The sequence below is a fragment of the Myotis davidii genome, unplaced genomic scaffold, assembly GCF_000327345.1.
Source record: "Myotis davidii unplaced genomic scaffold, ASM32734v1 scaffold736, whole genome shotgun sequence".
NCBI classification, from domain to species: Eukaryota; Metazoa; Chordata; class Mammalia; order Chiroptera; family Vespertilionidae; genus Myotis; species Myotis davidii.
The window spans coordinates 83,890-100,276 of record NW_006287431.1 but is presented as its reverse complement, the minus strand read 5'-3'; the positions used below and the strand labels follow the sequence as shown (position 1 = coordinate 100,276).

The 16,387-nt window shown below is 49.5% G+C and overlaps 3 protein-coding genes across 4 annotated transcripts in view; all 3 read left to right on the top strand.

The window, feature by feature from the left end:
• The window catches only part of SNRPA (small nuclear ribonucleoprotein polypeptide A), a 12,938-nt gene extending 9,909 nt beyond the window's left edge, over positions 1–3,029 (top strand). Inside the window, exon 7 of the transcript XR_001513103.1 lies at positions 2,958–3,029. The gene's annotated coding sequence lies outside the window, so the exon portion shown is untranslated. The remainder of the gene's footprint in view (positions 1–2,957) is intronic.
• MIA (melanoma inhibitory activity) lies at positions 2,714–4,820 on the top strand. Its single transcript, XM_006759190.2, has 4 exons — positions 2,714–3,029; positions 3,112–3,245; positions 4,305–4,415; positions 4,727–4,820. The coding sequence occupies exons 1-4, from the start codon at positions 2,903–2,905 to the stop codon at positions 4,748–4,750; spliced, it is 396 nt and encodes a 131-aa protein (XP_006759253.2). The 5' UTR covers positions 2,714–2,902; the 3' UTR covers positions 4,751–4,820.
• An 84-nt stretch (positions 4,821–4,904) lies between these two features.
• The window catches only part of RAB4B (RAB4B, member RAS oncogene family), a 12,608-nt gene continuing 1,125 nt past the window's right edge, over positions 4,905–16,387 (top strand). Inside the window, exons 1-8 of one of the 2 annotated variants that reach the window (XM_006759186.1) lie at positions 4,905–5,708; positions 6,998–7,078; positions 7,349–7,463; positions 8,733–8,795; positions 8,876–9,030; positions 10,164–10,259; positions 10,354–10,484; positions 14,467–14,833. In XM_006759186.1, the coding sequence (XP_006759249.1) occupies positions 5,693–5,708; positions 6,998–7,078; positions 7,349–7,463; positions 8,733–8,795; positions 8,876–9,030; positions 10,164–10,259; positions 10,354–10,469 (642 nt within the window). In that variant the 5' untranslated portion in view covers positions 4,905–5,692 and the 3' untranslated portion in view covers positions 10,470–10,484; positions 14,467–14,833. Of the gene's footprint in view, positions 5,709–6,997; positions 7,079–7,348; positions 7,464–8,732; positions 8,796–8,875; positions 9,031–10,163; positions 10,260–10,353; positions 10,485–14,466; positions 14,834–16,387 lie in introns of those variants that run through there. The other variant, XM_006759187.1, reaches the window with a different exon arrangement.

Here is a 16,387-nt window from a genome sequence, read left to right as displayed (position 1 = left end):
AAAATTTCTATATGTGACACAGCACCAGAGTTAAGTTAGGGTTTTTCAAAATGCTGACACACCACACTCAAAAGGTTCGCCATCACTGCTCTAGCCACTGAACCAAACTGGTCAGGGCAAGGAAGATGTTTTTCTTTGTTTCTAATCTTCACAAAGTGCCTTCAGTTACAGCAACAGTCCCACCCTGGGTACTTGAGGAAGAAAGAAGGTAATTAATTAGGTGCTCGTGAAATCATTGGAAGGATAATAGGAATGGCAGTCTGGGTTTGAGACACTTGAGTTCAAGTGTGTAACCCCTAATGGAGCTTAAGTCTAGAATTCAGGAAGATGCCACTGCTGCTAACAAGAGGAGGCCCAGACGGACTTGAACACACATGGGAAACTACCAACCAGATGCTTGCACAAACAACTGACCTCCCTTGCTCACCAGCTGTTGCCAGCCAGAAGACTCAAATTCCTCTTCAGTGCCCTAGTTGCAGGGGAGTCTGGGAAATGTAGTGTCTGGCTAGACAATCATGTTTGCAGCTGAAGCTATGGATAAGGAAAGATGGAATGGAGGATCTCCCTTAACTGTCCGTTACACACCTAATCTGGAGAATTTTATATTGACTCAAAAAAAATATTGCTTCAGACCCTTTCTCATACTATATAGATGGGAAAATAAGATGATTTGACAGAAGCACAAAATGAACCACAAAAACAAGGGCAGTAGGACATAGGCTTACATTCGCTGAATATTTTTCCTGCCAAGGCTAGCCCACACCTGTCCTCTGGTCTTATCAAAGAGGAATGTCAGTAAAGTGATGAGACTTGTAACACCAAATGCAGACTTTCTCCCTGTAAGATCTGAAAGATTGGAAGTAGAAAGAGATGGTCCCCTTTACTACAAGACACAGTGTTATTGCAGATGGCAAGTGGAAACATCTTGCCCACCACACTGGTTCTGTGGTCAGCAGATCCCAGTCTCTGCTATCTGCATGGGGGACATGCAGACATTCCTAGCTATCCCTTCACCCACTCAGTCATTTTTCTTGTGTAAAGAGGAATCTATATTAATACTGTGGTATTTGTGCTGTTAACTCCCCACTGCCAGGCACTTAGCAAGCACTCAATAAATTCAGCAGATACTTGCTGAGTACTTTTTCTGTGCTAAATACTGTTCTTGGTATAAGATATACAATGGTGAATAAAATAGACAAGCTAATGTCAAGTACTGTGTACCAGCAAAACGTCATGGAGTGATGAGAGGGTGAGGCTGGGGAACAGTGACTACTGGGTGATTCAGGAAGGCCCCTGGAGGTGGTGACATTTAAGAAGGCTGTTCAATGTTCTCACGATACTTGGTGCTGGGCATTGGGAATGGTTTACATGCCCCTGATGAATTCTCCACCCAAGATTGATTGTTCACCCTCTTCCCCCCTAAAAAAATTTGGACTTGCTGTCCCAAAGATGAGAATGCCTGGGGAAAGAGATGGCTGCCCAGGAGAATGATCTCACCACGTGGCTCTCTTATTTGAGGCACAATTTAGAGGTGAGCCTTGAATTCAAATCCTCCACTTTTTTCTAACTCTGGGCAACTGAACTCCAAACTCAGTATGGGCCTGGACCCAAATCTAGCCCCTGTACTTCCTGGCTCTATAACCTTGTGAACAACTTTAAGGTTCTGTGTTTCTATTTCCACACAAAATGGGGTATTTGTTGGAGTCAATAAAAGTACATACCATATTTTTCTGTGTATAAGACGCTATTTTTTCTAAAATCGTTAGACTGAAAATCAAGGGGCATCTTAATACATGGAAGTCAGTCCAGGAGGGAGCCATATGGGTTCATAGCTGACCATACCTTGTCAAACAGGCTTCCTCCAATCATGAACCTTATTGTTACCGACATCAGCTGATGCCATAATTGGAGGTGGTGGTGGAGAGTGCACAGATGCAACAGGGACCAGAGCGTACTGAGCCTATAAAGATGTCAAAAAATAAAAAGACAAATACGGGTAAGCAATAGTCTTACCCTGCAAAATTCAAACTGAATGTAATCAGCTCTGCAAAAGAGCATGGAAATAGAGCTGTAGAGAGACAATTTTGACCTCCTCCCATTGAGTGTATGATCAGACAGTGGAGAAAACAGGAAGAAGAACTTAAGGTGCCAAAAGAAAGGCCTTACTAGTAAGAGGAAAACCAGCAAAAGTTTAAAATACTGCGTTCTTAGTTTTGGGTTTGAAAAGCGGGGGCGGGGGGGGGGTCTTATACATGGAAAAATATGATCGATGTTTCTAACTCTCTATCTCTCTCCCTTCCTCTCTGTAAGAAATCAATAAAATATATTAAAAAAAAAAAGGTAAACGCATTATAAAGAACTATTAGCTTTTATCTCTATTGTACAGATGAGAAAGGTGAGGCTCCAAAAGGAGAATATAGCTTAGCCCAGGTCACTGAGTCAGGAAGTGACTGGTGAGGATAAATAATGATCATGGCAGGGTACATCTAGCCTAAGGTCCAACATATAATATTCACTCAGTATTTGAGAGCTGGCGCTATTCTTGGCAATCAAAGGGCTGCCTGTTCTGTCCCTCAGCACAGGAAATTCCAAGCTAGGTACCCAAGCCAACTGGAGAAGATGGAATTGAATATCAGCCTGCCTGTCGGGGCCTCTGACTGCTGAGGGGGCAGCCTGGGCAGCTTTGGAGCTCTAGGCATTTCCTTGTGTGAGAAGCCCCCACCCTGTCCTTGAAATGGTTCTGGCTGGGTAACAGCCTCTAGGTGGTGTGGGCGAAATTTGGGACTGGTTGAGGGCAGGGACAAGACTAAGAACACAGGATTCCTTGTACTGCTGTAAAGAGGGAGGGAGGAGGAAATATGAGGCCCCGTTCCCTGCTTAGTCACTCTCCTGCTCATAGTCCATGATGACTTGGTCCAGGGTGTTCCTCGGTATCATCTTGCTGTCTGCCTTCCCAGGATCTACTGTTGGGGGCCGCCCCATGCCCAAGCTCGCTGACTGGAAGCTGTGTGCTGATGAGGAATGCAGCCGTAAGAGTTGGGGTTGGGGTTGGGGGCTTGGATTGCCAGCCTGAGTGGAGGGTGCTATCATTCCCTTATATTCCTTCCCCAGACCCCATCTCCATGGCTGTGGCTCTTCAGGACTACGTAGCCCCTGACTGCCGTTTCCTGACCATACACAGGGGCCAAATTGTGTATGTCTTCTCTAAGCTGAAGGGCCGTGGTCGGCTCTTCTGGGGAGGCAGTGTGAGTCTTGGGAGAATAGAAGAAGGGGTATGGGGCTGGTGTGGGAGTGCACCCTAATTTTCCACATAAAGGGAAAATTTGAGGGGTAACTGAAATAGAGTTTAGGGGTACCATTGTGATCTACTTTTACCTTGTTTAGCAATAATTATAGGGCACCTATGGTGCCAAGTTCTGTTCTAGGCACTGAAGATATAATCCTATGTAATAAAAGGCTAATATACAGATTGACCGAATTGCAGAAAAACTGGTCGCTATGACATGCACAGACCACCAGGGGGCAGACGCCCAATGCAGGAGCTGCACCCTGGTGGTCAGTGTGCTCCCACAGGGGGAGGGCTGCTTAGCAGGAAGCCAGGCTCAGTGCTGGTGAGCGCAGCAATGGGAGAGGCTCCCGCCTCTGCAGCTGTGCTAAGGTGCAGCGATCAGGCAGGCGGTAAGGAGAGAGGGGTCCCAGACTGTAAGAGGGATCTGGGACTGCGACAGGGCACAGGCTGGACTGAGGGGACCTCCCATCCAGTGTACGAATTTCGTGCACCAGGCCTCTAGTAGCAAATAATCCTCATCCAAGGAGTGAGGATATTTTTTCCACTGATTTTTAGAGGGAGTGTAAGGGAGGATGTGGGGAGAAGGGAGAAACATCGATGTGAGAGACACACAGGTTAGGTGACTTCCACACGCTCCCTGACCAGGGCTGGGGAGATCAAACCTGCAATCCAGGTATGTGTCCTTGACCAGGAATTGAATCCTCAGTCCTCCCAGGCACAAGGCACTCTAACCACTGAGAATACTGGCCAAGGTGCAAATAATCCCTTTTATTCTATTGGAAGAAGACAAACCATCAAAATTAGCCAATATGCTTCTTTGAAAATGCATGTGAATGAATGGGTGACTACATCAGGTGGTCAGGGAGGCTTCAGAACAGGTGACTTTAAGCTGATATCTGATTGACAAGGATGGAGCCAACCACATGAAGATCCCTGGAGAGCTAGTACAAGGATCTTTAGGAGTTGCGAGCTTGTCACTTTCCCAGACCCAGGCTTTTAAACCCCTTTTCCCTAGGTTCAGGGAGATTACTATGGAGACCTGGCTGCTCGCCTGGGCTTTTTCCCCAGTAGCATTGTACGGGAGGACCAGACCCTGAAACCTGGCAAAATCGATGTGAAGACAGATGTGAGTGTGTTGGGGGCTGGCAGGTATCTAGAGGGAGGATCCTTGGGTTTTGATAATGGGCAAAAAGGCTTCTACCTTTGGCTGCCTGGAAGCCTAGCCAAGTTTTCTGCCTCAATTTTCTCATCTGTAAAATAGGGCATGATTTCTAAGTCCTGTTGCAGTTGAGAGGTGTAAGATTACAGGGCTCTGGGCTATTTTGCATTGCACTTGTGTGGCCAAACTTGGCCCCTAAGGCCTTTGCTAAAATCCCTAGATCCTTTGTGGTGTGACCACTGGTTTTGTCCCCACTGTTTTCCTTTTCTCTTTTCCAGAAATGGGATTTCTACTGCCAGTGAGCTCAGCCTACCGCTGTCCCAGCTGTTTATTTCTTCCAGCTTTATGCAAATACATCAGCCAAATGCAAACTTCGATTCGCTGTGGTCTTTATGGTGGGGATCTATTGGTATAATGGAAATGGGTCCCCAGGTTCCTGAGTCTGGTCAATCAACCACTGACTACAGGAACATCAGTGGTTGCTAGGTAGAGTTTCACTGACTAAAAGCACTTTTTCTAAGCTGGGTACCCGAGGTGGGCTCCTAAACTTAGATATCGCACACAATCTGAACAGCCCAATGGGGAATTGTAGTGTCCTCTAAACCAATAAATGGAACGATGTGAAACTACTGGGAATGAGCCAGTTGGATCTTGAGGAAGACAGCAATCGCAGAGCAGAGGTCATCTTGGAAGATTATCTACAAAGGGAGGAAGGAGGTGGTTAACCTGCGCGTATTCCCCCAATTTTCATCCTTCCTGCCTCTGAGGTCAGAAATCGCACTTGCTAGGCTCTTTAATCTATCCGGTCCTTACTCTCTTCTTTGCATCCATATCCCCGCCCCCAAGTCCTCTACTACCCAATGTGGAGTCTCGACTTGGCCCCCCAACTCCTGACCAAATCCGTTTCTTCGCTCGGCTGCATCTGCACCGCCCCTTCCCACTTGCTCCGCCAATCGCTTGTCTTGGTCCCGCCTCTTTCCGCTCGTCCTCTCTCACACCGTCAATCCGTGCTTTATGTCCCGCCCTCTGACCGCTGAGTCCGCCAATCCCTGCCTTTGGGAAGTGTGGCCGGGTATCCTGAGGCCCTAGGGGTCGTGCCGGAGGCGGGTGGAGGCGGAAGTGGCGGCGCCGGGCTCCTGGAGTAGGAAGAAGCCGGGGCTGTAGCCGGAGTAGAGCGGCTGCTGGCCGAGGAGCAGGCGCGGCCGCGGCGCCATATTGCGGCCCTGAGCGGCCACGACCAAGTCATGGCCGAGACCTACGGTGAGGATTCTGGGCGTAAGCTGCGGTCGGGTGTCCGGGCCCAGGAAGGATGCGGCCTGCGGGAGTGGGGCGGGGCTTTAGTCAGGGGGCGGGGTCTGGTGTTATGGGGCAGGGCCTAGTGGGTGCTGGGCGGGGTTTAGTGGGCCTGAGGCTGAGCTTAATCGATTTGGGCGGGGCCTGCCGGTCTGGTTATGGGTTTAATAGTCTGGGATGGGAATTGAGGGAGGCCTAGCATGATGGATCAGGCGGCTTTGAGGGAGAGGGTGGGCCTTAAAACGTCGGGGCGGAGCCTGCGTGGCTGGGGCAGGGCTGAATAGCAGGGATCGAGTTTGATGGGCTAAGGGTTTCCTGCAGGGATGCTCTGGACCCTGTGACTGCTCTGGCTTGAGAGGTCTGGAATAGGGTTGGGGATGAGTTGTCTTTGAATTATGGGGTGGGACTAGTGGCAAGGGGTGGGCCTCAAGCTTGAGAATAGGGGCAGGGCCTTGGGTAGAGGGAAAGGAAGGAGGGACTTAGAATTGGAAAATCAGGATGGATGGATAGGAGGTGGGAGGACAGGGTGCAGTAGAAAGATCACTGGTTTAGGAGTCAGAGGGAGCAACATTCATTCAACAAATAGAGAAAAGCATAGGCAACAAGTGCAAAGACCCTGAGGCCGGAAGCAGCTTGTCATCTTCAGGGAGTAGACTGAAAGCCAGAGGCTAGAGTGGAATTAATGAGTCAGAGCGGTAGCAGGTGAAGTCATGAGGGGCAAGGGTAATATTGTAGTCCTTTTTTTTTTTTTTTTAAATGTTCCCAGTAGGCTGAATGCTATGCTACCAACATAGCAGAAAAAAACCTATTGGGGAAATGTTTTGTGGTCATGTCCACGGCAAATGAGGAGATTGTAGTCCTTGATAAAAGAGGCCTTAGCAATGTAATAGCTAAGACTCTAGAGCCAGTTGGCCTGGGTTTGAATACCTGCTTTGCCTAGCTGGGGGGCCTTGGGCAAGAGAGTTAACCTTTCTGGCCTCAGTTTCCTCATCTGGAAAATGGGGATAATTATTAGTACAACTCCCTCATAGAGTTTTCCCGAGGATTAAGGGAGTTGTTGATGTAGGTAAGGAACTTTAGAACTGTGTCTGGTACATGGTAAGCATTATATAAGAATTTTCTATTATTGTTGTTACCCACTACTCTGCTTGTGTTTGTTTCTCTCCCTGTAACTGTAATGGCCTCTTGGTTTCCATATTTTCTCCTGTATGTTTCTCTTTGTCTGGATTTTCCTGATTCTGGCTCCATCTGCTCAGATTTTCTCTTCAAATTCCTGGTGATTGGCAGTGCAGGAACTGGCAAATCATGTCTTCTTCATCAGTTCATTGAGAATAAATGTGAGTGTCTGGGAGTGGCCCCGGGAGCACTGAATGATGGGTATGGGCATGGTGTGAATAAGTGGGCAATGGTTGGATGGACAGGGGCAGAACTGCCCATAGATACACTCCAGTGCTGGCTGCCTGGTTCTTGCTATGGTGTATGCTCTTTGCTAGTTCCTCCTTGAGCCTCAGTCTCCCCAGCAATGGGAACGGGTTGAGGGGGCCTTGGAGGACAGGGAATCCTCTGAGCCCCTGCACTGCCTCTTTTTGCCCTCCCACTACTCCCAGTCAAACAGGACTCCAACCACACGATCGGAGTGGAATTCGGATCTCGGGTAGTTAACGTGGGTGGGAAGACTGTGAAACTGCAGATTTGGGACACAGCTGGCCAGGAGCGGTTTCGGTAAGTGGGCTGGGCTCCCAAGGAGAGAGAGAGTGGGGGTGGGGGTGGGGGAGGAGAGAGGAGAGGAAATGGGAGAGAGAGGTGTGCAGAGACACTTGGAGATACAATGATAGGGGCAAGGGGATACTGAGAGGGCAGGCAAGGCAGAAGGAGAGAGACAGAGCCTGAGTAGCAAGTACAGACAGCCAAATGGAGGAGGAGCCTGGAGAGAGGATGACAGAGACAGTGAGAGAAACAGACTGAGAAAGAAGCATAATACAGAGTGAGAGAGCCAGGGAGAGACCAAGCCTGAAGAGAAAGATACCTGGGGTGGGCATCAGAGGGCAGAGATGGAAAGAGAGTGACTAAAACAGAAAGGGAAAGGGACACTTGAAAGAGATAAACAGAGAAGGAGAGAGAAAGAGAGAGACCGAGAAGAAGAGAAAGATAACTGAGATGAGACAGAGAACAAAGACAGGGAAAGGGAGACAGGACTAGCAGAGAGAGTAACGAATAGTTACTCAGTGCACAGTATGTCTTCAGGAAATGTCTGGAGAAAGGTGATAGACATATAGAAACCCTGAGTCTGAGGAAGAGACAGGAGAGAAACAAGAGAAGAAGAGCTGCTAAGTTAATCGTCGTGTGTTAGTTTACTGTGTGAGGTGCACAGACGCCAGGCCAGAGACAGAGGGGGAAGGAAAGACAGGTGTGCGACACAAACTGGGTTTGCAGTAAGTGCTCAATAAATGCAGAATGATTGCATGCGTTCTAGAGGACCCAGACTGGTGGCACAGGGAGATGCAGACAGTTGGCCACACTGGGAAGGGGGCCTCCCCGAGACACAGCAGAAGAGGGATAAGCAGATGTAGTTGCATAGCATCTGGCCAGGACTAGGCAAAAGGGAGATGACAGAAAATGTGAGTATGAATGAGACAGAGACAGAAATAGAGATTTAAACACACACACACACACACACACACACACACACACACACACACAACAGAGACAGAAAGACAGACCAATGAAGGAATACAGAAAGACAGGGACACAGGAGAGTCAAAGACAGAGAAAGACTAAGAGGCAAACAAAATGCTAAGTGATATAGAGGTTGAGGGAGATAGAAACTGTGAGACAGAGAGGCATTGTAGTGAGACCAGATCATGCCAAGTTTTGGGGGAAGGGCCAGCAGTGAAGGGAGCCTCCAAACCACCAGTCTCTCTCTGCAGAGGGGGGGGCAGTCTTGGGGCAGACCCCAGCCTCTGAGGTGACTGGGTCCTCTTGGCCCCCCAGGTCTGTGACACGGAGTTATTACCGAGGGGCAGCTGGAGCCCTGCTGGTGTACGACATCACCAGGTAGGTGCATGAAATGGATTGGGTAGGATCTGGATGGCCCCTCTCCTGCACCTACCTCCCTTTTCTTTTCTTCTCCGCAGCCGGGAGACTTATAACTCGCTGGCTGCTTGGCTGACAGACGCCCGCACACTGGCTAGCCCCAACATCGTGGTCATCCTCTGCGGCAACAAGAAGGACCTGGACCTGGAGCGTGAGGTTACTTTCCTGGAGGCCTCCCGCTTTGCCCAGGAGAACGGTGAGAGCCATAGGGTGAGCGACAGGGATGGAACAGTCCACTGGGGCCGTGGACCTTCTGGCTCTCTCTGGCCGTGTCCAGCAGGAGAATGTGGAGGTTTAGAGAGGTCTGCGTTCATATGTGAGTGTTGCCGCATGTATATCAGGTGACTGCTCTGGTCCTCAGTTTCCTTGTCTAGAAAGTGGGTCTCACAATGTTTCTGTCTCACATTCCGCATGATGGTTAAGGGGCATGGTTCATGGAAAGCCTTCAGCACCCCCTGGATGGAGTGGGTACTTGATAATGCTGGCTGCTAAGAAGGTTTCAACCACCATGGCGAGGGCACAGGGTATTGGTGTAAGCTAGAAACTGCAAACTCCAATGGCCCTAAGGGACAGGCATGTTTTGTGATTAAAGGAGATAGGTTGGGGTTGACCATGTTAGTAGGCACTGGCATCAGTGGAGTGTACAAGACTGACAGCCTGTTAAAAGGAATGCAAGTACAAACCCATTTGAAAATATTATGTTGGCCAAATGTCTGCTGGCTTAGGGACTGTCCATGTTCTTCCAGTTTGTAACCTCCAGGTTTAGAGGAAGTTTTGCCATCAGAAAGATGTGGGTTTCAATCCTGGCTCTTAATTTACTTTGAGGCCTTGTCATATGACTGATGGGTGAACTGTAGTGGACCTGGGCCTTGCTAGATGGCGCTAAGGACACGGTGATGATGACAGCATGGGCCTAGCTCACAGTCCAGTGTCGGGTAGGTGGGCAAGCAAGTGCATTTCTACACAGTGATAACCCAGAGGGATCAGGACCAGGCTGGGGGAGACACAGGCCCATGGGAGCCTGAGGAGGCACCTGACCCATCCTGGGAGGTCAGGGAGGACTCTCTGGGGGACCTCCTGTAGTGAGACCAGATCATGCCAAGATCATGTGTGATCTGAGCTCTGAAGGAAGAGCTAGGTGAGTACCTGGGGAGAAGGGCATTCATGACAGTGGTGTGTATGAAGGCCAGGAGTGAGGAAATGGTGTGTATGAAGGCCAGGAGTGAGGGCAAAGGTGGCACGTTTGAGGAACAGAATGAGAGGCAGCAGGTCAGGGTTGGAGTAGAGGATGGGGATTGACAGAAGTCTGACCTGAGCATCTGCCCCCAGAACTAATGTTCCTGGAAACCAGTGCTCTCACAGGGGAGAACGTGGAGGAGGCTTTCCTGAAGTGTGCCCGCACCATCCTGAACAAGATCGACTCAGGTGAGGCACAGACTGACCGGAGGGGGAGTGGGAGTGGAAGGTAGGGGCCAGAGGTTTCCAAGGGACCCATCCTGACCTCTCCCCTCGCTCCCAGGTGAGCTCGACCCCGAGAGGATGGGCTCAGGCATTCAGTACGGTGATGCTTCCCTTCGCCAGCTGCGGCAGCCTCGGAGTGCCCAGGCCGTGGCCCCACAGCCCTGTGGCTGCTGAGACCTGTGGAGCCAGGTGGGATACTGGGGACTCAGGGATTGCAGGGTGGTCTCCTGGCAAGGGGGGGTATGGCACAGCGACAGAGACACAGAAAAGGAAAGGTGACAAGAGAAACCGCGAAAGAAAAATGCAAAGACACGAGTTAAAGGAACCATCTTCCTGGCCAGGGGAAGTCTGGCCTGGATCTCTGACCCTCCCGTTCATATTTCATGAAATATTCATTGAGCATCTACTATGTGCCAGGCCCTGTTCAAGCCACTCATGAAACACAAAATCCCTGCCTTCAGCCCAACCAGCATGGCTCAGTGGTTGGGCATTGACCTATGAACCAGGAGGTCATGGTTCGATTCCCGGTCAGGGCACATGCCCAGGTTGTGGGCTAGATTCCTAGTATGGGGTGTGCAGGAGACAGCCGATCGATGATTCTCTTTCATCTCTGAAATCAATAAAAATGTATTTTAAAAAATCCCTGCCTTCATGGAGGAGACAGACAATAAATAAGATACATAAGTAAATTATATAGTCATTAGGGAGATAAGAGCTACGCAGGGCATGGAGGGATGTGGGGTGGGGAATGGAATTTTGAACAGGAAGATAAGGCAAGGCCCTATTGAGAAGGTGACTTTTTTTTTTAAATCCTCAACCAAGGTTATTTTTTCCATTGATTTTTCTAGAGAGAGTGGAGGGGACGGAGGAGGGGTGAGAGAGAGAGAGAGAGAAACCTTGATGTGAGAGAGAGACAGTGATTGGTTGCTTCCCTCACCTGCCCCAACCTAGCTGGGGAGTGAACTTGAAACCTAGATATGTGCCCTTGACTGGGAATCAAACCCGAGACCTTTCGGTCTTTGGGCTGATGTTCTAACTACTGAGCAAACCGACCAAGGCGAGAAGGTGATATTTGGGCAAAGACTCAAAGAAGAACCTTGATGTGAGAGAGAGACAGTGATTGGTTGCTTCCCTCACCTGCCCCAACCTAGCTGGGGAGTGAACTTGAAACCTAGATATGTGCCCTTGACTGGGAATCAAACCCGAGACCTTTCGGTCTTTGGGCTGATGTTCTAACTACTGAGCAAACCGACCAAGGCGAGAAGGTGATATTTGGGCAAAGACTCAAAGAAGGTAAGGGAGGCCCTGGCCGGCTTGGCTCAGTGGCTAGAGCGTCAGCCTGCGGACGGGGGGGGCCGGTGTGATATTTGGGCAAAGACTCAAAGAAGGTAAGGGAGGCCCTGGCCGGCTTGGCTCAGTGGCTAGAGCGTCAGCCTGCGTACCGATGGGTCCCAGGTTTGATTCCAGCCAAGGGCAGAAAGAGTATTCTAGGCAGAAAACAGCTAGTGCAAAGGCCCTGTGGCAATGCTATGCCTGGCATGAGTAGAGAAGACCAAGGAGGCTAATGTGGCTGGAGTGGAGTGTGTGTGTATGTGTGTGTGCATGTGTGTGTTGAGGGGGTGGTATGGTATAGCAGGAGATGAGGTCAGAAGTGGAGGGAAGCAGATGAATTAGGGTCTTCTGAGCCACAGGGAGGACTCTGGCTTATACACTGGATGGGGTGGGAGCCATAAGAGGGTTCTGAGCAGAGGAGGGGTGGGATCTGATTCGGGTGTTCATAGGGTCCCTCTTACTGCATATAGTGGGGGACTGTGTGGAGGGCGTGACCTGGAAGACCAGTGAGCAGGCTACTGCAAAGTGAGGGTGAGAGATGATGGTGGAAATACCATCACCTGGGAGGAAGGGGGGCAGAGAAGGTATTTAGGTGTATGTCGGTTCTGTATCCTCCCTGGTTTCTGTCTCCAGTCTTGTGCCCTCTTAATGTAGCCATTGGGTCTTTCTAAAGCACATCCTATCCTGTCTCTCTTGCTTAAAACCATTCATGTCTCCCAGGGTCCATGAGACACAGCTGAGGCTCCTCAGCCTGGTGTTTGACTCTGCATCTCTTTCCACCTCTCAGGCCACTGTAGCCACACTAAAGTTTTTTCTATATTTCTGGGTCTTTGCTCATTTTGCTGCTTCTGCCAGGAACACTGTTCCTTCCCTCTTTTCCATATTAACTTCCTCCCTCTCCTTCAGGAAGCCTTGTCTGTTCCAAACGACTTGACAGGTTTGCAAGATCCTACAGGATTTGGTCCCATCCTGACTTCTCTAGGGGTGTGACTGTCTTCCCAGTGCTCCCCCTGCACTTCATGCCCATTTCCCCCCCAGCCATTGGCAGTTCCAGAGTGGCTGTGGGGGAACGGGGTTATACTGGATAGGCTTTGAAGACAAAACCAAAATGATTTCCTGATGAGTGCATATGGAATTTGAGAGAGAGGAGTCCTGGGTAAGTTCCTTGGGTAGTGCTCTTTTTTCCATCCAGGCCTTTCCACCTGCTGTGCCTCGGTTGGGTGCGCCTGTCCTCCCGCCTCCTTTCTTACACCAGCTCCTATTCTTTTTCTTCCTTTTATCCCTTGAAAGACTCCGCTATGCAGAAATGAATGAGTGTACTCTTCCCCTAGGGCTTAGCCCAGGGTCTGTTTCAGGGTTTGCTCTCAGGGAATCAAATATTGTAAGATGATGTTTTTTCACTTTGTTGACTGCAAATCTGTTGGAGGAAATATATGTTGATCTAATACAGGCACACACATAAAACTGAAACACATGTTTTCTTAGCACCAATATTCTTTTTTTAAAAAAATTGTGATATTCACATAAGATAAATCTAGCCATCTGACAGTGTGTCATTCAGTACTTTCACAAGATTGTGCAACTACCACCTCTGTCTAGTTCCAAAACATTTCATTACCTTTAAAGGAAAGTCCGTACCCACTAAACAGTCACTCCTCGTTCTCTCCAGCCTCTGGCACCCACTTATCTGCTTTGTATCTCCATGGACCAATATCCTATATCATAACAGCCTAATAGGCTAAGTGTCCGACCTTTCGACCAATTGCAATGATGTGCACTGACCACCAGGGGGAAGATGCTCCGACCGGTAGGTTTGCTTGCTGCTGGGGTCTGGGCAAGACAGGCTGGACACACCTTGGAGCCCTCCCTCTATCCCTACCCGGCCCGATCGTGCACCGGTGGGGTCCCTTGGCCTGGCCTGCACCCTCTTGCAATCCAGGACCCCTCAGGGGATGTTGGAGAGCCAGTTTTGGCCCTATCCCCGCAGTCCAGGCCTAGGGACCCCACCCGAACACCCGGGCCTCTAGTTATTACATATGATGCACTCCGATATTTTCTATATATTCCATTTTATTCTTAAAAAAATGTTTTTATTGATTTTAGAGAGAGAGAAGGGAGAGGGATAGGGAGATAGAAACATTAATGAGAAAGACACATGGATCGGCTGCCTCCTGCATCCCCCCTCCTGGGGATTGAGCCTGAAACCGGAAATCGAAATGGGGACCTCTTGGTTTATGGGTTGATGCTCAACCATTGAGCCACACTGGCTGGGCTCTATTTTGTTCTTTTTCAATCAAAGATTGGTCAAGGCCCACCAAACTGATTTCCCATCCCATTAATCCAGTGTTGCACATTGGAATCACCTGGAGATCTTTAAAAGCTACTGATGCCTGGGCCTCCCCCCAATGATTCTGAAGTGATTTCAGGATTCCTGGAAGCTCCCAGGCATTGATATCTGTAACAGAGCAAGAACCACTGACTGAAGGTGTATCCTCAGTTTAGAAAGCCCTAGAATAAGACCTGGAGTCAGGATGACCCAGGACTAGAAGTTACATAGAGATACAAAGGTGGGGACATGAAATTTAGACACTGAGCTACCTTTTTACAGACTCAAGGAGACAGCTCTCTGAGGAAACAAGGAGAAACTCTCACAGAGAATGCCACAAATTACATGCGGATGAGAAATAGAAAGTCAGATAATGTAGAAACTCCTGGAGAGAGAGAAAGGTATGGAGAGACAGACAGTGATAGGAGGGCACAAAGATACCCAGAAAAGAGACAGACACACCAGCTGGACAGAGCCAGGATCCTTCCAGTTCACCTCACACTTTTCTTTCAGCTCACCTGTTCTCCAGGACCAGCCCTACCTTCTGACTGGGGTCCAGACCTAGGCCCTGGGAGGCCAAGTCCCTCACCTGGCCCCAGAGAAGCTGTCCTGACACCTGTTCCCCCTCCCTGGCCTGGTTGGGCCTGGCTGAGGGGCAAGACTGAGCCACGGGGGAGGGGGGAATCCATACCTGCTGCTGCTTCCTCTGTCTTGGCTACCCTCTATCCCCCTCGAACTCCTAACCATTCTCAAAGAGTTCCCAAAGCCTGTGACCAGGGCCATTGGCCCCAGCTCCCCCGGCCCTGCCATTGCGAGTACGAGTTATTTATTACCTGAAGGCTTACTTCTCCACTCCCATAAAGCATTGTTTATACCTGTGTCTTGGCCTTCATCATTTTGGGATGGTGGGGACGGAGGGGAGGCAGAAGAGGTATCTAATGGAAGAATGAGTATCATGGTGTTTGGGGCCACGTTTCTGGATCAGACATGGTGTGGGGGTACACTATGACTCCATGACTCAGGTAGGTGCCTGTTAATGAGGGAGTCTGTCACTGTGTGCACATTTTGTGACAATGTGCGCTGGAGGCCCACATACATAACACGGATGTCCCTGTGTGCCATTATTGATGGTATCTGTCGGAATATGTGCTGCTTGTGTATGTGGCACTGTTGTTTGTGATAATTCTGTGTCCTTAGTGATTGTATTCATGAGGCTCTTTGGGACATCAAACAACATGTATAAGAATTTAGGCCTGTGGGTGATACCTATACATGCCTGATGCCTGAAAGCCTGGGCAGTGTCTAACTTGCATGAGTGCCTCTTAGGTCTTTGTGTGTGTGTGTGTATGTGTGTGTGTAAATACATTTTTTATTGATTTCAGAGAGGGAGAGAAAGAAACATCAATGATGAATCATTGATTGGCCATCTCCTGCACGCCCCTCACTGGGGACGGAGTCCACAACCAGCACATGTGCCCTGACTAGGAATCAAACGGTGACTTCCTGGTTCATAAGTTTGTGCTCAACCACTAAGCCATGCGCGGCAGTCTTTGTGTGTTTTGATGTGAATTTGACTCCTTGATACCTGTATGTGACCATGAACCCTTTCTGTGTGTATGGGGCTTTGTGCAACCTGGACTCACGTGCATACTGAATCCAGCCCAGTATATTATCTTGTGTCCAGGTGAACCTAGGACACCTCATGCTATGCCAGGGACAGATAAGTCCCCTCCGGACACTCCCACCTGCTTAACCGCCCTCAAGTCTGCTTTAACTCACACAGGGAAGGCCTGTGTCTCTGTTCCACCTAGCCAGGGGATGGGGGCATTTAAGTGGACCTCCCTTCCGTCTGGATGTGTCAACCTCCAACACAATCCTCCCAGGCTCAGTCGCCTAAAATGTTCTTAAAAGACAAGGCTGTCATGCAAACATCTCTACATGGCTTTGCTGGGTTACTTTATTCTGACTCGAACACTTGTTGTGAGGGGACAGGGCGGAGTGGGTTATCATCCCTTCTAGTCTGAGATCCCTCCCCTCAAGGACATTCCACACTGCTTTCCTCCGTTACATAAAGGCCTTATGTAAATTATTGCTGGCGTATTCATTTACATATATTTCCCAACTACCTGCTCCGACATTTCTCAATATCTCATCCTTGTTCTTGAGCTGTGAGAAGGTGGAGCTGTCCATGTAAAAGACATCAATCTTTGCGTGGCACATCCCGACTCAGCTACTCATTCCGCAGCGTTCTCGGCTCTGAGAAGATGGGCTTGTCCATGTAAATAGCATTATTTGCATATTCCCCCATGTCATTTGCATGTCTGCAGAAACTTCCGCGATTCAGCCCTTTCTAAATCCGAGCCTCCTCTCGCGAAAAGGGGGCGGGACGAGGAATGCAAATGAGCCTCGTGTCGGCCGGCCCCGCCCCTTTTTT

What these genes read in the sequence shown, in the direction of transcription:
- MIA (XM_006759190.2), top strand. Translation starts at nt 2,903, where the DNA reads ATGATGACTTGGTCCAGGGTGTTCCTCGGTATCATCTTGCTGTCTGCC. An exon ending in TGCTGATGAGGAATGCAGCC is followed by an intron (nt 3,030 to 3,111) that starts GTAAGAGTTGGG and finishes TTCCTTCCCCAG; the next exon opens with ACCCCATCTCCATGGCTGTG. An exon ending in GGCTCTTCTGGGGAGGCAGT is followed by an intron (nt 3,246 to 4,304) that starts GTGAGTCTTGGG and finishes CCTTTTCCCTAG; the next exon opens with GTTCAGGGAGATTACTATGG.